The following is a 20,352-nucleotide window of genomic DNA, read 5'->3' as shown; positions in this document are numbered from 1 at the left end:
GGGCTCGGGGGGGGGCCTGGACATGCTAAAGGCTTTTGATACATGGTAAAAGGTTATGCCCATTTTGATTCCACCAACAATGGATGCGCATGCCTTTTTCAAACTGCCCTCATTGACACTAAGCAGACTGATAAAAAAATCATTAGTTTAATGAGGAAAACAAAACCACTTGAAGCATACATCTCTATTGCCTTGCTTTCTAGTGAGGTTCAGTATCTTCCCATATATTTGCTCACCTGTGAATGTCCTTATCCCATAGTGATAATCTTTAATACTGTATCTCTTTGGGGGATATTGCAAACCCACTAGGGTATCTCTAAAGCATACTGTGGCGTTCATACCAAAAGGGAAGTATACTAATCTATGATCATGTGGACTGTGAATAAATGGTCAGATATAAGTAAAAGATATTAAACTCCAAGTGAAAAGAAATGAAGGCTTAAGTTGTCTCAGAAAAACCAAAGCAATGGCATAGGCATAATGAGGAGATGTGCTTTGATTTCGATTCCAAGGATATTTCTTTTTTCTCATTCCCTGACAACAATCTCCCAAATTGGTCTGTGTTAAAGATAATAGCACATAGTGACAAAAATCAGAGAGAACAATTTTTATAATGAAGCAGAGAACTAGGAAGCCAATTTGTTCCCAAGGAAAGTAAGATCATTGTTCTTGAATCAATTTGACCCCAATAGACAATGGCTGATAAGTAAGGTCTGGACTTGCTCTGAAAGTTTTGTTTCCTGCAGAGGTTCTTAAAATGCAACTACTATTTATAATGTTTGAATGAATCTGTACAATTAATTGTCTAGGCGACAAATTGAAATATATATACATATATATGACATACCTAGACATGTGTATGACATGTATCTAGGTATGTCATATATATATATATATATATCGAAAGGAATTATTTAGTAGTATTCCATTGGCTATATAACTTCCAAAATAAGTAATCCAGTATTCATTCTCTAATGAATTCATCTAATGTTTGTTAATTTCCCAAAGTTAAAAATTCTAAACCGATAACAAAAATAACTTTTCTTTTTTTAAAGATTTTATTTATTTATTTGAAAGACAGTGTGCGTGTGTGCCTGTGCATACTCATGGTGGGGGGGGTAGAGGAGGAGGGCCTAGGGACAAGCAGACTCCATGCTGAGTGTGGAGGCCCATATGCAGCTTGATCTCAAGATCCCGAGATTGTGACCTGAGCTGAAACCAAGAGTCAGATGCTTAACCATCTGAGCCACTCAGGCGGCCTCACAAAAATAGCTTTTAATGGAAAACATATGAAGCAAAAGAATGGATGATGAACAAACCTGCTGATCATAATTACAGCAATGGCCATTAAAAGGGAAATTTCATTTAAAATTAAAATACTTTTACTGTAATAAATAACCAAACAGAAGACTAGGACATGGGAAAAAAAAGAAAAGAAGAAGAAGAAAAAAGCTGAATTTATAGATTCCACCATTTTTACAGAGACTACACACTATCTGGGTCCTCCCTGATGAACCCTACATTTCTAACCCAAGTCGTTGATTTAGAACTATACCATAGACAGGCTCAAGTTCCTGATAGTCATTTATTTCTGAAGCAATTTGTTAATATTTTTGCATGAAGGTCTACCCTTACTCAACTCCTGACTCCTTAATTTTTGTGGGCAAGAATTCTTATTATTTTATAATTATTCTTGGTTCTGTATGCATATGGTAGCCACTGCACAAACAGCTTGAAACTAAATCAATGCAGTACAAATGGGACTAATTTAGACAGGAAGGGAAAAGCACACTGTGGCCAGTGGGCAGTGAAATATGGGTCTGAATGTGGCCTCACAAAAGTGGTCACCTCTGCAAATTCACAGAGCTGCTATCCAGCATTTCACTGAGATTTCACAAGTGCACATGCATGCGAGCGTGCACACACACGCACGCACACACAATGTGTTCTTCATAGATTCTGACATATAGAGCATCAAACCCAACTGTTTGAATATGAATCTACTGGATGAACACCCACAATAAAATTAATCACCTCTAAACCAAGAGGTGAATCTTAGATTGTACCAGGAGCAGAGAAACTGATGAAAAATGTGGATGGAGGCTTAGTGTCCACAATGCCATCCACCAGCATGACTGGCCTTTGGCAGGTAAAATCTCTTTTTAAAGTCTAAACAATCTGTTGTAAACCATTTTTTTTTTCTGTTTCCAGAACCTCGACAGGCTTTACAAGCTATTATTGATCAGAAAATTTTCATACACGATTTAAATCAAAGTAGTCCTTCAATGCTTCACAGGATGGATCTGGCTGTGTCTGTTGTGTAGTGCTGAGGAGTTATACAGCTTGACTACGTAAGTCAAACTCTTCTCAGGCATCCTTCAAAATATACAACACTGTCAGCCCATACTCTGAGGTGCTTTGGCCCGGACATACTTCTAGAAGCAAAAACCTGCCACGTGTATCATGGATTTTTCCCCCTAGACAGGTTTCTATGATGAACTTGAATGAAACAAGGAAAAAGCTCCACTTTTCTATCAATATTATTATAATCCTCAAACTCCCAGAGGTGTCCCCGTATGACATCACACAAGATGGAAACAGCAAAATTCCCAACTTCTCCTGAGGATTGTCCTTCTGCCAACTTTGATTAAACAAGTGTGGGAGTGTTCTATCTGTGTTAGACACACTGAATGTGGGTGATTTCTCAGTAATCTCCCTCTTCCTTTAAAAAACTGATAGAGCAAAGGTACATGAGTTTTTCAGATATCTTTCAAGTTATCCTTCTATGGATGGTTATTTGCTTTCTGATGCCCTTCCAAGACTCAGGGAATTGTCATGCAATGTTGACATGGAAATGATGCAAGATTTAGTTCAACAGGATTACCAAAGCCTCCTGCCTTCTCTTTAGGTGGTTAGAAATGTGAAATAGAAATTTAAAATATAGCCTTACAAACCATTTGTTGCCCTTTTACAGCTTATTTTTCAATATCTAACTATTGCTTGAGACAATCCTGTATAAATGAAATAGCACAGTTTTCAATAAGAAGACTGGTTTTCAAGCAAGGTTCTTCCATTTACAAATGATATGATTCTGAGTAGTGTAGTTCTCACTTAATATGATTGTTACATGATGAAAGCAATGTATCATTTAATTGGAACTGATAATAGACCCATACACACAACTCAGGGCATGTGGGGTCGAAAGGCTGTGACTGCATGTCCTATTGCTATTAACTGTTTAGTAGAATTTGGAGATTTTTTCTGATCCACTGAGAAGAGGAAAAGAGAAAAATGGAAAGAAAAAATATCATGCAGGTACCAGTATTTCCTTCTCTGTGTGGGTGAATATGTTGATGGACAGTAAATAATAGCACATTTTAATAACTGCTAGGCTTTGAAATTTCGATGATACCACAGCTCTTGAGGATCAAACCGAAACTCTTCACCTAAACGGACCTAATTCTACATGCCACTGCAAAGAGTGGTCTGTTCCAGGCCCTTTGCACACCTTGGGGGATCTTTTCTGCTCTTGGCATACCTTGCCCAAGAATGCCCTGTGATTCCTCTTCCCAATCAGAGTTCTATCTGGGGTCCATCGTCTTCCAGAAAACCTTATTAAGACACTCTACACTCTCTGGATCCTTTTCTCTTTCAAAATTCCTGAAGCCTAAGGAATAGCATGGAGGACATCAGGAGAAGGAAGGGAAAAACGAAGGAGGGGTGGATAGGAATCGGAAGGGGAGATGAACCATGAGAAACTATGGACTCTGGGAATGAAACTGCGAATTCTCAGGAGGATGGGTAAGCCTGGTGATGGGTATTAAGGAGGGCATGTATAGCATGGAGCACTGGGTATTATATGTAAACAATGAATCATGGAACATTATATCAAAAACTAATGATGTACTGTTTGGTGACTAACATCACATAATAAAAGTTATTAAAAAATAAAGTTAATTTGGGAAAAGTGGGAAAAAATGAAATAAAATTCCTGAAGCCTCATTGTACCACACATTTGGCTGCTTTGGTACCACACAATTGGAACATTGTCCTGGTCTGTTACTCAACCCACAAAGATTTGTGTGCCTTCTACCTGCCAGGCTCTCATGCTGCAAATGGAGTTGAAGAAGATGGGGAGGGTCCCTGTCCTTGGGGCATTCATTTCCCATTAGGTTGGTCACTAATATAGGCAGATGTTGGAGTAAATGCTGTTTAAGACTCACCCAGCTTGCTGGGTGCACAATTATGACATTCAGCCACACCGTGCTCTTCCACTCCTTATTTCTGTCACCTCCTGGCCTGCTCGTTCCTCTTCTTCACTCAAGAAAGTTGTGTCACCTGGATTAGTCTCCCCCTCCAAACTTTAGCCATCAGCCCGGTCACTTCAGAATATGTGCACTTGCCTTTTAGTCCTACGTCTTCCTCAGATAGACCTCAGCCTCCTCTGCCCACATTCACCATCCAATGGCTCCACCTCGCAAACCACTACTGCAAACATCTTTTCCCCTACACAAAACATTCTCTGCTAAGTACCCCTATGGAGACAGTTCTTCAGCTTTACCAGGTACTTCTAGCTGACTGACCTTTCCATTTTCTTCCCACCATCTACAGCTCCTCTCTGTCTGTCTTTCCTTTATCCACATTAATCCACTATCCACATTAACCTATCATTTTAATTTTTACATTTTAAATATACTACACTCCGTTACCCTTGCATCTGTCCCAAACCCCTGGAAGACTCCCCAACCCAGAAAGAACCTGACCATCTGCTTTCCTCATGTCTGCACACACGAGGCTGAGTATGGCTGGAGCAAAACACAAATGGGCTGGTCAGAAGTATACCAGTCAATGATTAGAACCCAGCTCAAAAGCCTGAGACTCCAACTTCTGTAATGTCTGCTGCACAAATCTCTTCCAACATCCAACTCTCTTGTTACAAGCACTTGACCATTACCCAACTTTACCTAGAAAGGGAAGACACAGAATTAACCAGGTTGCATCATCCACTCCCAAGCACAGGCTCACCTACAGTTAAAGTCTCCTCCTTCCCTTTGGCGCCACAGGACTTCTCCTCCTCCTGATATATGTGGACTCGGATAGGTTCCTTGCTCTGAAAGTCATACGCAGAACCTGGCGAGCACCCCATCCTGGACAATGGGTCCTCAACATATCACGTTTGCTTCCACTGGTTTTTCTTTATAACTCAGAGACTGAGTTGCTGGGGATCCCAAGGGAGCTTAGCAGTCATCTCCATGAACTAGCTTTATGGGAAAATGCTGGGGCTTGATAACTTAAAGGATAAAAGTGAACAAATAAGGCAGGAGGAAAGAATGAAAAAATGAGGGAGGCAGGAGCTCTGGTGTGTGTTCTTGGGAACAGCCAGTCTCTGTCTTGTTCACAGTGAGAGGCATTATGGAAGGATGCAATGAATACAAGTGTGTTTTGCAGAGGCTAGGATCGGCAACGACTTAAGAATTCCAAGCCACTGTGAAGTGTGTAAACCTGGTGATTCACAGACCTGTACCCCTGGGGATAAAAATATATGTTTATAAAAAATAAAAAATTATAAAAAAAAAAAGAATTCCAAGCCACAAACACCAGACACTAGTTTATCAAATTTATCAATTTCTAAATACTTGGTGTATTAAAGAAATACTCTGGCAGTCACTGAGAGAATTAAAAAAACATGTATCTCTGTGAGACTCCATGCTAGCCATTTCCTTCACATGGAGACCACCATCCTCACACCTTTTCACGTTAGTAATTCTTTTTCATCTTTTACCATCTTGCCTTTATTTCTTGTTCTCTGTGAAGCTTTTTCCAAACCCTAGAGCTAATGGCTCCTCGCCAACAGGTGAACTGGTCAGGCCTGTATCATGGTACCAAGATCAACACTTGTGCATTCATCATCCCCGCTAAGCAATCTGCCTGATCCACCATCACATTCCCCCACCCAGCTTAATTCCCAAGAATCCAGCACATGCCTGTGGAATGAATGAAGGAAGGACGAGACCTCCTTTTCTTTCTAAAGGTCATGTGGTGTTCTGTACACCTCGGCAATCTCTTCACTGTGGTCAGTACTCTGTGCTGACCAGTCAAGCTCTGCCTGCTCCTACCTGGCTAAAGAAATACTGTGCCCCCAGCGGACACGTTAGGTCCACTTGGCCACTCACCTGGCTTGCTGGCAGACGCAGCAGATCCACACCTTCTCGCGCTTCTGGTAGGAGCAGCAGCTCTTGCAGACGTTGAACGTGCAGTCGGCACACCTGCGCTTGGTGTTGACCAGGAAGGTGAAAGGCGAGCAGCAGCGCATGCAGCAGTGCTCCACAAATTTCTGGTGCTTCGAGAGGATGCTGCATTTGCTGCCTTCCTCCGCCAGCTTCTGTTTCATCTCGCTGGGCAGCCGGGAGGAGAAGAGAAATAGCACATCCCGTCAGGACACACTCCCCATAAAGCACCCCCACTCTCTCCCAGGGCCTCCCACAGGCCAAGGCACCATGGAGAATCTTCCCACAAAATGATAAACTCTGAAACACCAATGGTTTGACGTGATATCCAGAGAGGAACCCTAATAGTGGATTAATTTTTGTGCACTTCTGCATGTCACGTTTTCTATGAGAAATCCCATGAGACTTATTATGTTTGAGACAATAGATTGAGATACAAACTATTATAAAAACTAAGCACATCCTTGAAAAATAAAACCTTTAACTTAATTAATGCCTTTTTAAAGGAGCGATAGACCATCTATGCTCAAACATTAATCCCCACAATAGCCCTGCTGGGAATAGGATAAATGCGGCCCTGGTCCTATTTAACATCCCCCGGAAATGAAAGCACCCAGGGATTTTAAAAGCTTTCAAATCAACATAAGTCAATAAAGATTCTTTGGGTGATGGGCAAATCCAAAGCACTAGTGATTCAGAACTGGATCAAAGGCAATCCTTTCTTCCAAGAGCTCATGGTCATACCAGGCATATGGCCAGCCATATTAATGCAAAACATCACCACTGCACAGGCTTCTCTCTCCACTCAGGGAGAAGGAACAAGAACCCTGAGAGACAAGGATACCCTGAAGAGACTGGGTTTCCTAAGAAAAACCGAGTGGAAGTAACCAAGTTACTCTGACCCGGCAAATTTGAGATGTGTTTCCTGCTACAAAAATGGATGCCTACAAGAAATAAACAGCCAAATAACTGATTTTTTTTCCACACCCAGCTTGTGACTGCAGTTCATCCCAGATCAATCTGGGATGCATATGGCAAATGCTTTCTCCCAGTTTGCACTTTATTTTCGTATGCTGCAAAAAATTTACTGAATTCATTTATCAGTTCTAGAAGTTTTTTTTTTAATTTTTTGATTTTTTTTTGCAGAGTCCCTAGGGTTTCCTATATATACTTTTTAATAAATTTTAAAAAATAAATTTTAAAAAGTAAAGTCCATTTTACTTTTTTTTTGTGCTGCATCATTTTTAGAATTTATTTATTTATTTTTAAAATTTCTTTTCAGTGGTCCACAATTCATTGTTTATGCACCACATCCAGTGCTCCATGCAATACGTGCAATACCCAACCCCCAACCCCCTGCCCCTCCAAAACCCTCAGATTGTTTTTCAGAGTCCATAGTCTCTCATGCCCATTTACTTTTAATGTTAATTCTTTTCTAACATATGCATTTAAGGCCATAAAATTCTCCACATATCCCTTTCACTGCACCCACAGGTTTTCAATCAGATCATTTTTATTGGGTGTTATATACAACTAATGAATCATTGAAGACTACATCAAAAACTAATGACGTACTATATGCTGGCTAACTGAATATAACAATAAAAATTCTTGAGCTTGAAATTTCCACATATAGGACTTTTGTTATTGATTTTACATTTTGATCAGAGAAGAGAGTCTGGAAGAAATAAGTTCTCTAGTACTTGTTGAGACTTGCACAATAGCCTACTACATGATCAATTTTTATAAAGTCCCATGTGTGTTTGAAAAGAATATTTGCTCTCTATTTCTTGAGAACAAAACATTGAATTCTCCCATTATAATTGTGGATCTATAATCTCTCTTCAATTCTAGTTCATTTTTACTTTATGTTTTTAAGACTATAATGTAAGGTGCATCAAATATCCTAAGTTAATAAATGTTATGTTCTTACTGAAATATTCTTTTGTGATCACATAAAATCCTCTCTATCCCTAATAATGCTTTTTTGTCTCCAAGTCTGTCTTATATTATGGTCTACATTAGTTATTTTTTATATTCGTTAATTTTAAATTGATGGTGTGCTTTTTATACCTGAATCTTCACTTTCAACATTTGTATTGTGTTTCATATCGGGATGTTATAAGCAGAACGTAGCTGAATTTGCTATTTTCACGCTGTACGAGAATTCCTTTTACCATGTAAGTTTAAACCATTTATATTGAGGTTGCTAATATATTCGCGTATGTGCTGCCGAAGCAAGCACTAGATTACTAATACATTTGGATTTATTTCTACTGTTATTTAATGTTTTTTATTTATCATGTTCTTTGTTTCCTCTTTTTCTCCTTTCCTACTTTCTATTAGATTGATATTCTTCATTCTCTTTTCTTTCCTGAGTATGATTTGGCATTTGTTCTTTTTCATTTCTTCTAGTGGTTGACATGCATATTGGGATTAATATCTATTGTTAATGGCTTTCCTCTCATTAACAACATAAGTGTTAATTCCTTCTGATGTTCTATGTTATTATTGACAGTATTTTGGTTCAATCTTAGTTTGTAACTGCCAAAATTGTTCTTAATATTGTTTAACTGTAGTTTTAGCACCCCACATGATGCAGTATGGGACCTGCTCTCAGACAAAAAGCCAGAACACAGGAATTCTACTGCCATTTCCTTCCTCCAAGTGTCAACATCCCTCCTGTATCTCCTGGATTTGGTTGCAAATGGGGTGCTGTGCAGTGTGCAGTAACCACTTTTTGTCTTGTGTCCAGAAGATATTCTTTTCATCTGCAGGCGGGTTGGTCCAATAGGAGCTTGCTTAGCTGTCAACAGAAGCAGAATTCATTTATTATTTTTAAGTTGCCATTTGCATAGATTTATCCACATGTACCAATTTTATTGTTCATCAGTGCATCTTGCGTCTGATGTTTCCTCTTCTTTAATTTTTTTTTTTTTCCTGAACTCCTTCTGGCAATTCTCCCCACAAGAGAAACTCTAGCAACCTTTATTCGCTGAAAATGTCTATCTCATCCTCATGTTGGAATGATGCTTTCAATGGGTACAGAATCCTACGTTGGCAGTTCCTTTCCAAAGGCACCAGATAATACCGAAGGGAATAGTCCATCTTTTTTTCCCCCTGATATCGAATGTAATGTGAAGTTTGTCAGTTTGATTATTCCTTTGCAGGGAATCTCACTTTTCTCACTGGCTACTAGTAAGAGTTTTTTGTTTGTTTATTTGGTTTTTGTATGTTTGTTTTTGTTTTTAGTGTTCTGTTCGGTGTTCACTAAAAAATGTGTAAGTGGGGATTTGTTTGCATTGTTCTTCTTGGAACTCTTGGTAATTTTTTAAGGCTTTCATTAATTCTAAGCAATTCCCCAATTATAACTTTGAATACTGTCTTCTGCTGTATTTTCTCTAATCATTCCTTCTGGAATTCTATGTCAAGGCTTCCCTGTTCTTCCATGCCTCCTAATCTTTCTGTCATGTCTGTATTTCTGAGATACATTCAGGACATGTGCTTTGGTTCTAACTCCTAGTTTAGAAATTCTTTCCTCATTCATGTTTTCTCCACTCTTTAAATGTTTTTAAATTTAATGGACTTTAATTTTTATTTCCAGAAGTTGCATGATTTGTTTCCACTAAAGTCTGCCTGTCCTTCTCTCTTTGGTGCCATTCAATTCTAGTTCTTATTCATTCTCTTATGTTTCTTTTTTTACCCATTTTAAATAGACTTCCTTTATATCCTCTTCCTGGTTCTTACATTATCTTAAATTCTTAGAAGGGGTATTAATTCTTCTACCGGGTATGTCTCTTAAGTCTTGCTCAAGGTGGGTTCTTTCTTTTATGGTTTACCATTTTTTTTAAAGGATTTTATTTATTTATTTCACAGACAAAGACCACAAGTAGGCAGAGAGGCAGGCAGAGAGAGAGGGGGAGGAAGCAGGCTCCCTGCCGAGCAAAGAGCCCGATTTGATTCTGGCTTGATCCCAGGACCCTGGGATCATGACCTGAGCTGAAGGCAGAGGCTTTAACCCACTGAACCACCCAGGCTTCCCTGGTTTACCATTTTTTAAAAAATTAATTATTATTTTTTTTCATTTATTTGACAGACAAAGATCACAAGTAGGCAGAGAGGCAGGCCGAGAGAGAGGAAGGAAAGCAGGCTCCTCTGGGGCAGGGAGCCTGACGTGGGGCTCGATCCCAGGACCCTGGGATCATGACCTGAGCCGAAAGCAGAGGCTTTAACCCACTGAGCCACCCAGGAGCCCCTGGTTTACCATTTTTGAATGAGGTGTCCTTCAGCCTAGCTTGCTCTTTCCCCAAGTGCATTTGTTCTGTGCAAGGGCTGCAGAGAGCAAGCCAGCTATGCATTTGTTTTCACACGGCACCATAGAGGGGTTATCAATTCCAGACCAGTTTCACATCTGTTTCTTAGCTTGGAAAATCCTGTACCACACAAGTAATAGGATTTGGATTTCTAATCCCATGTGTACTGCAGGATTGGGACTTTGAGCTTTGATCCCTAATGGGAGGCTTATTTTCTTCCACCCAGGGTTCCAGGCAAAGGTCACCTGCTTTCTAGCTCCCCAAAGCCAGTGAGTAGAAATTTTCCAGGTGTCCCCTTTCACTGAGAGTGAAAGCCTCCAATACTAAACATTGTACAGGTGTCTCATTCTCAGCTTGCCCTTCGAAGGCTCATACCACCTCTTCTGTCCGCACACAGAAATTAGCAGTGCAGCCACTAGCCATCAGAGCCTTTTCCTTCTCTATCTGATCATGCCGACCACTTAGCTTTACCTCCCTCTTTGCTTCCATCCTGAGGAGTATCCCTTCCTTACTTTTCCCCTTGACTTAAAAAAAAACCTGAGATATAATCCACATGCCATAACATTTACCCTTTTAAATTGTACCATTCTGTGGTTTTTAGTACATTCACAAAGTTGTCTAGCTACCAGTACTATCTAATTCCAGAACATTTTCATCATCCTCAAAAGAAACCCCATACCAATCAAGCAGTCACTCCCCACTGCTGGCCTCTCCACCCAGTCCCTGCCAACCCAACCACTCATATAGTTTCTGTTTCGATGGCTTGGTCTATCTTGGACATTTCATATACATGAAATCATACCCAATACATTGTCTTTTGTGTCTGGCTTCTTTCTTTCTTTGCATATGTTCAGCATTCATCTATACTATAGCATGTATTAACATTTAATTCCTTTTTACTGCCAGATAATCCTCCATTTATGGATATACCATATTTTATTTATCCATTCACCAATTGGTGGACATCAGGGCTGCTTCTACTTTTTGGTTATTATGAATAATGCTGCTATGAACACCCATGAGCAAGTTTTTGCATGGACGTGTTTTCAATTCCAGGAATGAAATTACTGGGTCCTATGATAATGCTATGTTTAAGCTTTTAAGGACCTGCTAGAATGTCTTCCAAAAGACGGTACCATTTTATATCACCAACAGCAAAACATGAGGGTTCCAATTTCTCCACACCCTCACCAACACTTGCTAGTGTCTGTCTTTTTAATTATAGCCATTCTAGGAATTATGAGGGGGCTACCTCATTGTGGTATTGATTGCATTTCCCTAATGACGAGTAATGTTGAGCACTTTTTCATGTACTTATTGGCCACTGGCATATTTTCTTTGGAGAAAAGTTTATTCAAACCTTTTGCATATTTTAAAATTAGATTATTTATCTTTGTTATTGTTGTGTTGTCAGAGTTATTTATGTATTCTGGACACAAGTCCCTTACCAGATACATGGTTTACAAATATTAAATCTTGTGTTTTATTAGTGTATTTAGTACAAAGAAGGATTGCACTAGCTCATCCTAGCCCACCACTAGAATTGGGAATCTATGTATGGTTTCATAACTTCATGTTTCACTTAACAACAATATCGTAAAACATCTTTTCATGACAATTCAGGTGTGTTTGCAGCATTAACTTTCAAGGTGTCCTGAGCTGGCTTAAACATCTGATGATATATATGAGCAGGGCTAACTGCTCTGCATAGCACTGCCCAATACTTGTTGCTTGAGCACTGGGGAGCAAGGAGAGACTGAATCCAGAGTTAGAAGTGGGGGCCACATCAGGCCAGCTCATAATTTAGACTTGGCTGAACAAAATATTTACAAGGAAACAAGACAGAGGTTTTTTTTTTCCCTTAAGGCATAAAGATGTTTTCCAATCTCTCAGATTTAGAGCAGGAGATGAGCTAAGTCATTGACAGCTCTGACATCTGTAAACAACATAAGAACAGCCTCAGCAATTGACCGGCTTCTATTGATATTTCAGAGCCACTAAATTAAATAGGATAAAACATCCAGGAAGGAAAGCCTTTGGGGATCAAAAGAGCTCTGTGAAGTCAATCCACAGGATCACTTGAGCACTATGAGTTTTGTTTCCTGACACAGAAGGCTGCAAACTCCAGGGACATTTAAAACCGAGCATCTAATAATAAAACTGTACCAACCTCTCCAGAATTTGTTCCAAGCAAATGGAGTGTTTTGAACCAGAGGTTCAGGAGAGGAATAGCATGACCTTCTTCTGAACCATCTCTTATTTATCAGATTCTATGTCCCAAGCAGAGTGAGAAGCAGACCCTCACTGAGCAGGGAGCCAGATGCAGGATTGGATCCTGGGACTGGGATCATGACCTGAGCTGAAGGCAGACACCTAACCGACTGAGCCATCCAGGTGCCCCTCATTGTGGTTTTGAGTTGCATGTTCCAAGTGACTAATGATTGCAATGGACATCTGAAAAACCTATCGACATTTCATGGTTTCTTGGTCCACTGCCATGCCAACTCTGATTGACTGGTAGTGAGTGAAGCACTGTCAGTTGAGAGGATGTACACAGGCTCAATGGAGCTACAGAGTCATGAAAAGTTAGCAGTGTCTGCCCCGGGTGTGGCAGGGAGAAGTGATGGCACATGTCACTTGTTTGCTATCAAAGAGACAGTAATTCTGATGCATACCTGTGTAGCACCACTTCATGATCATAGACACTATTGCTTAGATTGCCAATTATTCACTCAATTCACACTTACTGAGCACCTACTATCCTAGGCATGAGGAGCAGAAAGAAAACAAGACACAGTGCCTGTAAAGACATGTCCTATAAAAATTGGTACATTACACATCATTTTTTAAATTTAAATTTTACTTAGTAACATACAGGGCAAAATTGGTTTCTGGAGTAGAATTCTGTGATTCATCACTTACATACAACACTCAGTGTTCATCCAAGTGACCTTTGTAATATCCACCATCCATCTAGCCCAACCCCCACTCAACGTCCCTCCATCGACCCTCAGTTTGTTCTCTATCATTTGGAGTCTTTTATGGCTTGTTTCCCTCTCCCCTTTGTTTTCTTTTCATGTGTTTTCTCTCATAAATTCCACATATGAGTGAGATCATATGGTATTTGTCTTTCTCTGACTGACTTATTTCACTTAGCATAATACTCTCTAGCTCCTTCCATGTTGTTGCAAATGACAAGATTTCATTGTTTTGATGGTTAATATTCCATTGTATATATTATATACCACATCTTCTTTATCCATTCATCAATCAATGGACATTTAAGTGCTCTCCATCATTTGGCTATTGTTCATAAGGCTGCTATAAACATATCACTCTGAGTCTGTATTTTTGTAACCTTTGGGTAAATACCTAGTAATGCAATTGCTGGATAGTAGGGTAGCTCTACTTTTAACTTTCTGAGGAACCTCCAAACTGTTCTCCAGAGTGGCTGCACCAGTTTGCATTCCCACCAACAATGCAAGAAGGTTCCCCTTTCTCCATATCCTTGCCAACAACTTTTGTCTCTAGTGTTATTAATTTTAGCTATTCTTACAGGTGTAAGGTGGTATCTTATCATAGTTTTGATTTGTATTTCCCTGAGGATGAGTGAAGTTGAGCATCTTTTATGTATCTGTAAGCCATCTAATGTCTTCTTTGGAAAAGTGTTCATGTCTTCTGCCCATTTCTTTTTTTTTTTTTTTTAAAGATTTTATTTATTGATTTGACAGAGAGAAATCACAAGTAGATGGAGAGGCAGACAGAGAGAGAGAGGGGAAGCAGGCTCCCTGCTGAGCAGAGAGCCCGATGTGGGACTCGACCCCAGGACCCTGAGATCATGACCCGAGCCGAAGGCAGCGGCTTAACCCACTGAGCCACCCAGGTGCCCCCCCATTTCTTAACTAGATTATACACATCATATTTTATAAAGGAGAAATAATAGTACCTAGTATATAAAAACAATTGCTTTAGTCCCCTCTCCCAGGTATTGGCTGTTGGAACTGTGCATCTTTCTTGTTTTTCCATGGTCTCTTATATGTAACAAAAAGGGCTGGAAGCCTGGAGACCCTCTTGCCTACTGGTGTTGGTTTGACTTTGCCAATGGGAGGTATTTGTGTGAGACTGGAAAGTGGGAGGGAGAAACCATTTTCCTGTTTCATGTTTCAGTAGAAGCAGGCAACTGTGGGTAAATGGGGCTCCTTGGTCCCCTCTTGGTGGTGGGGGCTCCTTCAGCAGGAATAGGGCAACAGCCATGAAATGCAGGCCTGTGGAATCTGAGTTACACTTTTCTTCCTTTTCTCCTCCAGCCCTAAAGGCAGAAGTAGCTCCTGTGGTTACTGATCTCTGGAACATCTTGTATGAACCTCTGTATGAAATATTAAAAGAGCTTCTGTTTTGATGGGACCCTGACTGACACATTTTCAAAGAAAAGTCACATAATATCATATTCAAAGATTTTCTGAAGTTCCCATTCCATCTGACCTTGACATCGGCTCTCTTGACCACTCTGCTCTCTGGTTACCAGAGACTCCTGTGGAGCTACAGTTTTCTATCCAGATTAATTCATGTTGCATTATGTCTTCTGCAGAGTTTGTTCCTTATTCCTCATCTTGTTTTCATTCCCGCTTGAGAAGTTGAGCCTCATGTGTGTCACAAATTGCGGTGCACATGCTACTTGTCCTCACACCTTTGGTCCCATCTGCTCTCCTAAGCTTTGGATGAGGGTTTGTAGTTGTCGAGGTCTCTAGGTTGCCATCTTATGTGGGACCAACCTCCAACTGTCTAAGGTTATAGGTAGTATTTCCATCCCCAGATCTTTCCCCAAAGAGCACTAAATTCTGTCCCGAGGCCTCTCTGGAATCCTAAAAGGAATTCCCAACACTTCCCTTTTTCTTATTTTTTTTTTATTTTTTTTGCACATCAAATCCTATCCATTTAGCATAATGACACCCTTTAAACACATTTCCCTTAGCTGAGCCCCTCACCATCAGCATTCACAACACTGCAGCAGACTCTTCTCCAAGCCACCTGCGACAGTTCATGCAGAATGACCAGCCTGGAAAATACATGGTTGCCCTTCACCACTACTTAGAAAGGTGTGATGATGACTCTGGCTGTATGGCACCCCTTTGAGCACATTTCTTCTCCTTTTCTCCTTACCAGCACATTTCTCCTCCTTTTCCTTCCAGATCCACTTCAAATGTCCCCTTCTCTATCGTGCTTCCAGTACTGCCAGGCATAACTAGCACTTTGTGCCTAACTCTCTCATGGCACTCATTACGCTGAACTGTAACCATTTGTTCATGTGCCTTCTACAGAACAATGAATTCCTCAGAGAGGAGGACAGGGGTGGCCTTCTTTCTTCCCAACACACAAGGCCTGGCCTGGATTGCCTGTTCCAGGGTGTACTATTTCTTTCCAAGCAAGTTCAGTCAATGGGCTGGGGATTAGAGTAAAACAAGAGCATTGGCCAAATGAATATAAAAACCTCTTAATAGTCAGTTGCTTAGGAATCTACCATTATGGAAAACCCATATGCAAAACGACCAAACACTTGACCAACTCTTATTTTGCACGGTAAATTTTGGTCATGCTAAGCAAGACATTCTGCTTTCTGTTGCTGAAAATTTACCAAAGATAAAGCACCAAAGGAAAGTTAAAAGGAGAATTCAAACACATAAAATGAGGGAACAGGATTCTTCTTTTTTATTTCTTAATAAGAGATAAATATACTATTTCAGATTCTGGAATGTTCTTATTCATCATTCAAATACTAATACATGCAAATAAAAATTTCTCTGTGGCTGAGCACAGGCACCATTTCTAGAGCCGGGCAAACCTGCAGGCTGTGGCATCCGCAGAAATAGACACTTATTCCCTGCAGAATTTTCTTCCTGCTGTTGGGCTTGTTGATATAGATCTGACCTTGAACAAGCATACTCTCCCAGAGAAGTGGAGCTGTCATCACTCTCCAGGCTGTTGTGAATGAAACAGAAATGTTCCAGACTTCATTTTCGCATTTACTGGGGATGGACGCTAAGAAAATCTCTACACTGCAGACCACATCCATATTCTGACATTTAATGCATGATGTGTTGTATGTGAACACCTACTTTAATTCTATTAGTATTTTGATTTCTCCATCTAGAAGAAGTCACTGTATAGGTCAGCCTGTGGAGAGATATCAAATTTCACTGGTGATGCAGCATAGCTGTTACGGCACTTACCCTCTGATGCTCAGGCACAGAGGACTCCCTTTCTTACTCTATAGTGAACTACCTGCCCCAAATCTGAATACAGAACGGAAACTATTGGAAAACCTACAGAAACATTTTTAAAGCCGTTTATTAAATTTCTTTGACATCTCCCTTCCCAGAGAAAAAGAGATGACTTCCTTTTTTATTGTTTTTATTTTATTTTTTTTTAAAGGAAATCTTTTTTTTTTTTAAATTAATTATTTATTTATTTGTCAGAGACAGAAGGAGAGAGAGCGAGCGAGCACAGGCAGACAGAGAGGCAGGCAGAAGCAGAGGGAGAAGCAGGCTCCCCGCCAAGCAAGGAACCTGATGTGGGACTTGATCCCAGGACCCTGGGATCATGACCTGAGCCGAAGGCAGCCGCTTAACCAACTGAGCCACCCAGGCGTCCTGACTTCCTTTTTTAAACTCATGCTTCCACAAAAAAGAATGGCAATCACCTTTATAAAATGCATACTATGTGTAAGGCATTTGGTAGAACTGATCCCTACAAAACATTTCTGAGGCACAAAATGAGAGGCTTCCACACTTTACTCGGGTTACTTTCTAGAGGGCATAAGCACATGTTGTGTTCTGTATCTGAATGATGAGCAGCCTGTGGACATGAGTAGAATCCTTCCTTTGTATAGTATCCCAAATTATAGCTTGCTCATGTGAGCACTTGATAGGAATGTCCTGGTTATAATGGCGTCAGAGAGTATGTGTGCAAAAAATTTTATCTTTTAATTTTTTGTGTCCTAGGACTTTATTTTTATTTAAATTCAATTAATTAATATATAATGTATTATTAGTTTCAGAGGTAGAGGTCAGTGATTCATCAATCTTATATAACACCCAGTGCTCATTATATTATACGTCTGCCTTAATTTCCACAGCTCAGTTACCCCATACCCCAACTCTCTCAGCAACCCTCAGTTTGCTTCCTATGATTAAGAGTTTCTTATGATTTTGTCTTCCTCTCTGATTTTGTCTTGTTTTATTTTTTCCCTCTCTTCCCTTATGAGCCTCTGTTTTGTTTCTTAAATTCCACATATGAGTGAGATCACATGATAATTGTCTTTCTCTGATTGGCTTATTAAGCTTAGCATAATACCCTCCCTAATACCATTTGTTGTTGCAAACGGCAAGATATCATTTTTTTTGATGGATGAGTAATATTCCATTGTACATAGATACCACATCTTCTTTTTTTATTTACATGAACACATTTTATTATTATTTTGCTATATAACACGTTAGTGAATATACTCAATGCATTTTCTCAAAAGGTGAATGAGACACAAGATAACATCTTTTCGATTCCTGAAAACCTCAGTATCATCTGTCTTTTGGAGGATCCAGTTTCCTACGACATCTATGATACTGTCCACGAGGATACCAACGGTGCTTAGTAGTAAAGAACATTTTGCTAAGTTGTTCTATCATGGGTCCTTGCTCCAAGTGCTCATTTTTTCCTTCTAATCTGGTTTTCAGCACTTGGTCATGTGTTTCTTCATTATTAAGCAGAGGATCCGGCTGAGGGATAGGTTGTGTATGTTCATATAGAATGTCCACACAAGGGTGGTAGCACACTATTGTCCTGCCATCAGATGTCAAAGCAAGCTCTACTTTGCAATTATAGTCATCTGGTAGAGAAGAATATGTAGATTTATGACAAACACAATATAAAGCTCCGTTTTGAAACAGAAATAAATGTTTCCAGAGAGTTCTGATATCAAGTTCTTATTTTGTGTAATAGGTGTTCCCCTTTCTCCTCAACCTCCCTGACATTTGTCATTTCCTGACTTGTTAATTTTAGACATTCTGACTGGTGTTAGGTGGTAACTCATTGTGGTTTTGATGTGCATTTCCCTGATGACAAGTGATGAGTATTTTTTCATGTGTCTGTTGGCCATTTGTAGGTCTTCTTTGGAGAAATGTCTTTTATGTCTCCTGCACATTTCTTGATTGGGTTATTTGTTCTTTGGGTGTTGAGTTTGATAAGTTCTTATTTTGGATACTAGCCCTTTATCTGTTAAGACATATGCAAATATCATCTCCCATTCTGTTCGTTGTCTTTGGTTTTGTTGACGGTCTCTTTTGCTCCACAAAAGAAGATTTTTATTTTGATGAAGTCCCAATAGTCCATTTTTACCTTTGTTTCTCTTGCTTCTGGAGACACCTCTAGCAAGAAGTTGCTGCAGCTAAGGTCATAGAGCTTGTTGCCTGTATTCTCCTTTAGGATTTTAATTGATTCCTATCTCACCTTTAGGTCTTTCATCCATTTTGAGTCTATTTTTATGTATGCTGTAAGGAAATGCTTCAGTTTTAGTCTTCTGCATATGGCTGCCCAATTTTCCCAGTACCATTTGCTGAAGAGACTGTACTTTTTCCATTGGATATTCTTTAATGCTTTGTTGAAGATTAGTTGACCATAGATTGAAGGTCCATTTCTGGGTTCCCTATTCTGTTCCATTGATCTATGTGTCTGTTTTTGTGCCAGTACCATACTGTCTTGATGATCACAGTGTTGTAATAAAGTTTGAAGTTCAGAATTGTGATGCCACCAGCTTTGGTTTTCTTTTTCAACATTACTCTGGCTATTTGGGGTCTTTTCTTGTTCCACACAAATTTTAGGATTATTTGTTTTCAGCTCTATGAAAAAAAAGTTGATGGTATTTCGATAGGGTCTGCACTGAATGTATAGATTGCTGTAGATACTACAGACATTTTTTTTTTTAACTTTTTATTTTTTATAAACATATATTTTTATCCCCAGTGGTACAGGTCTGTGTACTACAGACATTTTTAAACAATATTTGTTCTTCTAATCCATGAGCATGGAATGTTTTTACATTTCCTTGTGCCTTCCTCAATTTCTTTCATAAGTGTTATACAGTTTTCTGAGTATAAATCCTTTGCCTCTTTGTTTAGGTTTATTCCTAGGTATTTGATGGGTTTTGGTACAGTTGTAAATGGGATTGACTCCTTAATATCTCTTTCTTCTGTCTTGTTGTTGGTGTATAGAAATGCAACTGATTTCTGTGCATTGATTTTCATATCCTGCCATGTTGCTGAATTCTTGTATGAGTTCTAGCAATTGGGGGGGGGGTACAGTCTTTTGGGTTTTCCACATAAAGTATCATGTCATCTGCAAAGAGTGGGAGTTTGACTACTTCTTTGCCAATTCAGATGGCTTTCATTCTTTTTGTTGTCTGATTGCTGAGGCTAGGACTTCTAGTACTATGCTGAACAACAATGGTAAGAGTGGACATCCCTGTCATGTTCCTGACCTTAGGAGAAAAGCTCTCAGTTTTTCCCCACAGAGAATGATAATTCACTGTGGGCTTTTTGTATATGGCTTTTATGATATTGAGGTATGTTCCCTCTATCTCTACACTGTGAAGAGTTTTAATCAAGAAAGGATGCTCTACTTTGTCAAATGCTTTTTCTGCATCTATTGAGAGGATCATATGATTCTTGTTCTTTCTTTTTTTAATGTATTGTATCATACTGATTGATTTGCAGATGTTGAACCAATCTTGCCGCCCAGGAATAAATCCCATTTGGTCATGG

General features: G+C 39.6%; 1 protein-coding gene and 1 pseudogene across 6 annotated transcripts in view; both read right to left on the bottom strand.

Annotated features, from left to right (window-relative positions):
• Positions 1-20,352, bottom strand: part of MYRIP (myosin VIIA and Rab interacting protein) — a 390,291-nt gene that overhangs the window by 213,652 nt on the left and 156,287 nt on the right. For 4 of the 5 annotated variants that reach the window (XM_082746223.1, XM_082746221.1, XM_082746224.1 and 1 more), the window contains one exon: positions 6,174-6,395. In XM_082746223.1, the coding sequence (XP_082602349.1) occupies positions 6,174-6,395 (222 nt within the window). Of the gene's footprint in view, positions 1-6,173; positions 6,396-8,964; positions 9,034-20,352 lie in introns of all 5 variants that reach the window. The other variant, XM_082746225.1, reaches the window with a different exon arrangement.
• Positions 16,585-19,061, bottom strand: LOC309842340 (large ribosomal subunit protein mL42 pseudogene; annotated as a pseudogene). The gene is made up of 2 exons: positions 19,043-19,061; positions 16,585-18,518 (listed from the first exon to the last, which is right to left on the bottom strand). The product of its transcript is annotated as a large ribosomal subunit protein mL42 pseudogene (transcript).

This window comes from Mustela nivalis, assembly GCF_964662115.1.
Source record: "Mustela nivalis genome assembly, chromosome: 1".
In the NCBI taxonomy this organism is placed as follows: domain Eukaryota; kingdom Metazoa; phylum Chordata; class Mammalia; order Carnivora; family Mustelidae; genus Mustela; species Mustela nivalis.
Note: the sequence above shows the minus strand (reverse complement) of the source record. Positions and strands in the feature narration are given on the sequence as shown.